Below are 2,731 nucleotides of genomic sequence, written 5' to 3' on the forward strand. Positions count from 1 at the left end.
TTATGGTTTTGTGAAATGCTGCCACTGTGCTTAGGAAAATGGACCAGTGGCACAAGAGTGTGAGAACAGTCAGTTGAGCGAGTCTCACAATGAATGTGTGAGATTTGACAGTCCTGACTGGGCAACCACACACCACACCCACCCCATAACTGAAAGATAGTAACGTATCCCTCAAAAAAATCTACATGAAACATTTGGTCAAATTTCACATTACATTCACAAAGTTATAAATGAAGAAGAAGAACAGGAAAACCTGCAGGTTTGCTGTCCCCCTAAAATGGTATATTTTAACTTAATTTGATGCTGGCGTACTCTGAGTGCTCTGCCATGTCAGTCTGTATGTGAGCTGGTTTGCTGGCAGTCTTAACATGGACAACAGAAGAATATGTCACCTCATCCTGGAGAGACAGGAAAAGACTTATATAGTTATGCCTAGTTAATAGTATCTACATGTATAATGCATTTATGCACACAGAATACACTCTGACTAACCTCATTTTCAATCTGTGTTAGGTTTTCTTTTCGAGTAACACTATTAGGATTTACATCACCCTAAAGAAAGAGATGACATGATCAGAACACACATACAGATGCTGCTCTTTATTTTATTCAGCTTGTTAAAACACAGTGGAAGTGCACACTCTCAAACTCTAATCTCTCATAGCATGGTATGTACTGTAACAACATTAAATCATTTTCTGATTGTTTGATTTCTGAGTGAATTTGTGCTTACCTGTTTCTCATTTTCACTACACACTAGCACTAGTCCATCATTGGTTGTCTTTTGGACATCTCTACTTCCTAGAAAGTAAAACATCTCAGCAAAAATGCTGAAATATCGCCCCGAACTGAACTTTTATTATAAAACCAAAGAGAGACCAGTCTCCTTCCAATGATTACAGTGATATTACCATCACATGTGCTGTATTTGTGTGTTTGTGTACCTCTGCATTTCCAGTAGATCAATCCCAGTACAGCCAGTAACAAAACTACTGGAAGCACTGACAGCAGAATGAAGACTGTGGGAAAACACAATATAGACACTTTAAGAACAGAGATAAAAAGACATTTATTCTAAAAATACAAAGTCATCTTTTACGCAAAATAGGCTGTTACTTACACTGTATTTCTAAATTGTCTTCTATCTTCTGTTTAGTTGTAGGTTCCTCTGTTTGTTTTATAGGTCCAGTTGTTGTGTGGGTTGTGTGAATTTGTGGTTCTAAAATTATATAAACAATATCATTATATAAACAATAAATATTATCTTAGAACTTCATCATTTTCAAACTGTTCAGTTTTTTTTATGAACAATAAAAATACTGAATATCTTCAAAAACACAACTGCAGCACATCTAAGAAAACTACCTTGAACATTGAGTCTGATGTTGACGTGTCGTTGAGATGAGACAGAGCAGCGATATTCTCCTTGGTCCTCTTTGTTCAGGTTAGATATCTGTAGAGAGACATTACCTGGAGAGGTTTCATTCAACAGTTTGATTCTATCCGTGTGTCTTACGCTCTGTTCATGTGGGTAAATTTCTTCTGAGTGTTTCTTTAGTGGAGTAAATGTCCATGTATGTTGTTTTGGTTTAGCCTGTAGTTCAGTACATGAGCAGGGCATAACCACAGACCCTCCTGAGTATCCCGTAACCTTAATTGTCTGTTTATTCTGATCCAGATCACACCCTGACAACACATTCACAACAGTTATACTGACATTTCCATTTACAGTAGACATTTATGAAAAACAAACATCTATTCGATTTCCAGGGATAAATGTTTTTATTTACCTTCAACTTTTAAGTCAATGTCTGTAAAAGTTGCTGTATAAGAAATCACACACCTATAGAACCCTTCATCCTTCGTTTTGAGGTCAGAAATTAAAAGAGACAGATTTGCAGAAGAACTTTGATTAAACAGCTTCAGCCTGTCCTTGTATTTGTCATCTTCAAATACATTAGTCCACTGGTTTTCTCTTTGGTAGAGCTTCCATGTGAATGTGTTGACTGTAGACTGAGGGTCAATACAGGAGCAGGGCAGCAGGACTGATCCACCTGTGTAACCTGTTACTACTTTAAGCGCTCCATGACTTGAAACATCACATCCTGCAGACAGCGAGAGTTTCTTTCAGAACGGATCAATGTGAGATTTAGAGTAACATAAACATCAGGAAAAAGTAACAGCAGAGAAGATCTCTTATTCATTAGACCATCACTGAATAATAATTCAATATGCTTAAAGTTAAACTTTTTACAAGTTATATGTTCATATAACATTTAGTTCATATAAACTATAACAATGGATCACAAGACTTGAGCTTTAGTTATTGTCAGGGTGCTGGAGTAAGTATAGCTTTATGAAATCTTCAGTTTAAATAGTAAACAATCACAAAACTCAACTGAAACATTGAGCACTACCACACAATCACACAACTAATGACTGATTGAATTCCTCTGAATTCATTCACAATAAAAAATATTTAAAAATTGACTTACCATCAGTAAAATGAAGCACACAGAGGAATAGACAGAAACACTCCCTCATGACTGATTCACTGAACTCCCTCACCGATAGACTCAAACACACTTTACTTGATCAGCAAGTGTGAGTCTTAATTCTGCACTGCTTGTTTTCTCTTAAGTCTTCAGGAACGTCTTGCCATTTCCTTCGTAAGCAGCTGCCTGTTTACTTCCTGAATCTCTGATGCTTTGCAAACCATATGTTATAATGC

The 2,731-nt window shown here is 36.5% G+C and overlaps 1 protein-coding gene across 1 annotated transcript; it reads right to left on the reverse strand.

The window, feature by feature from the left end:
* Positions 1–287: 287 nt before the first annotated feature.
* On the reverse strand, positions 288–2,544 carry LOC141302178 (polymeric immunoglobulin receptor-like). The gene is made up of 7 exons (XM_073832390.1): positions 2,496–2,544; positions 1,791–2,105; positions 1,366–1,686; positions 945–1,019; positions 734–801; positions 493–552; positions 288–398 (listed from the first exon to the last, which is right to left on the reverse strand). Exons 1-7 carry the CDS (start codon positions 2,542–2,544, stop codon positions 288–290), a joined length of 999 nt encoding a protein of 332 aa, XP_073688491.1.
* Positions 2,545–2,731: the final 187 nt, after the last annotated feature.

The sequence above is a fragment of the Garra rufa genome, chromosome 1 (assembly GCF_049309525.1).
Source record: "Garra rufa chromosome 1, GarRuf1.0, whole genome shotgun sequence".
Lineage (NCBI taxonomy): Eukaryota > Metazoa > Chordata > Actinopteri > Cypriniformes > Cyprinidae > Garra > Garra rufa.

Bases quoted from the DNA above. Each gene is read 5' to 3' on its own strand.
- LOC141302178 (XM_073832390.1), bottom strand. From the start codon at position 2,544: ATGAGGGAGTGTTTCTGTCTATTCCTCTGTGTGCTTCATTTTACTGAT. The intron at 2,106-2,495 runs GTAAGTCAATTT...CGCTGTCTGCAG, and splicing joins TGTGCTTCATTTTACTGATG to GATGTGATGTTTCAAGTCAT. The intron at 1,020-1,365 runs GTAGTTTTCTTA...GTTTTCCCACAG, and splicing joins CATCAGACTCAATGTTCAAG to TCTTCATTCTGCTGTCAGTG.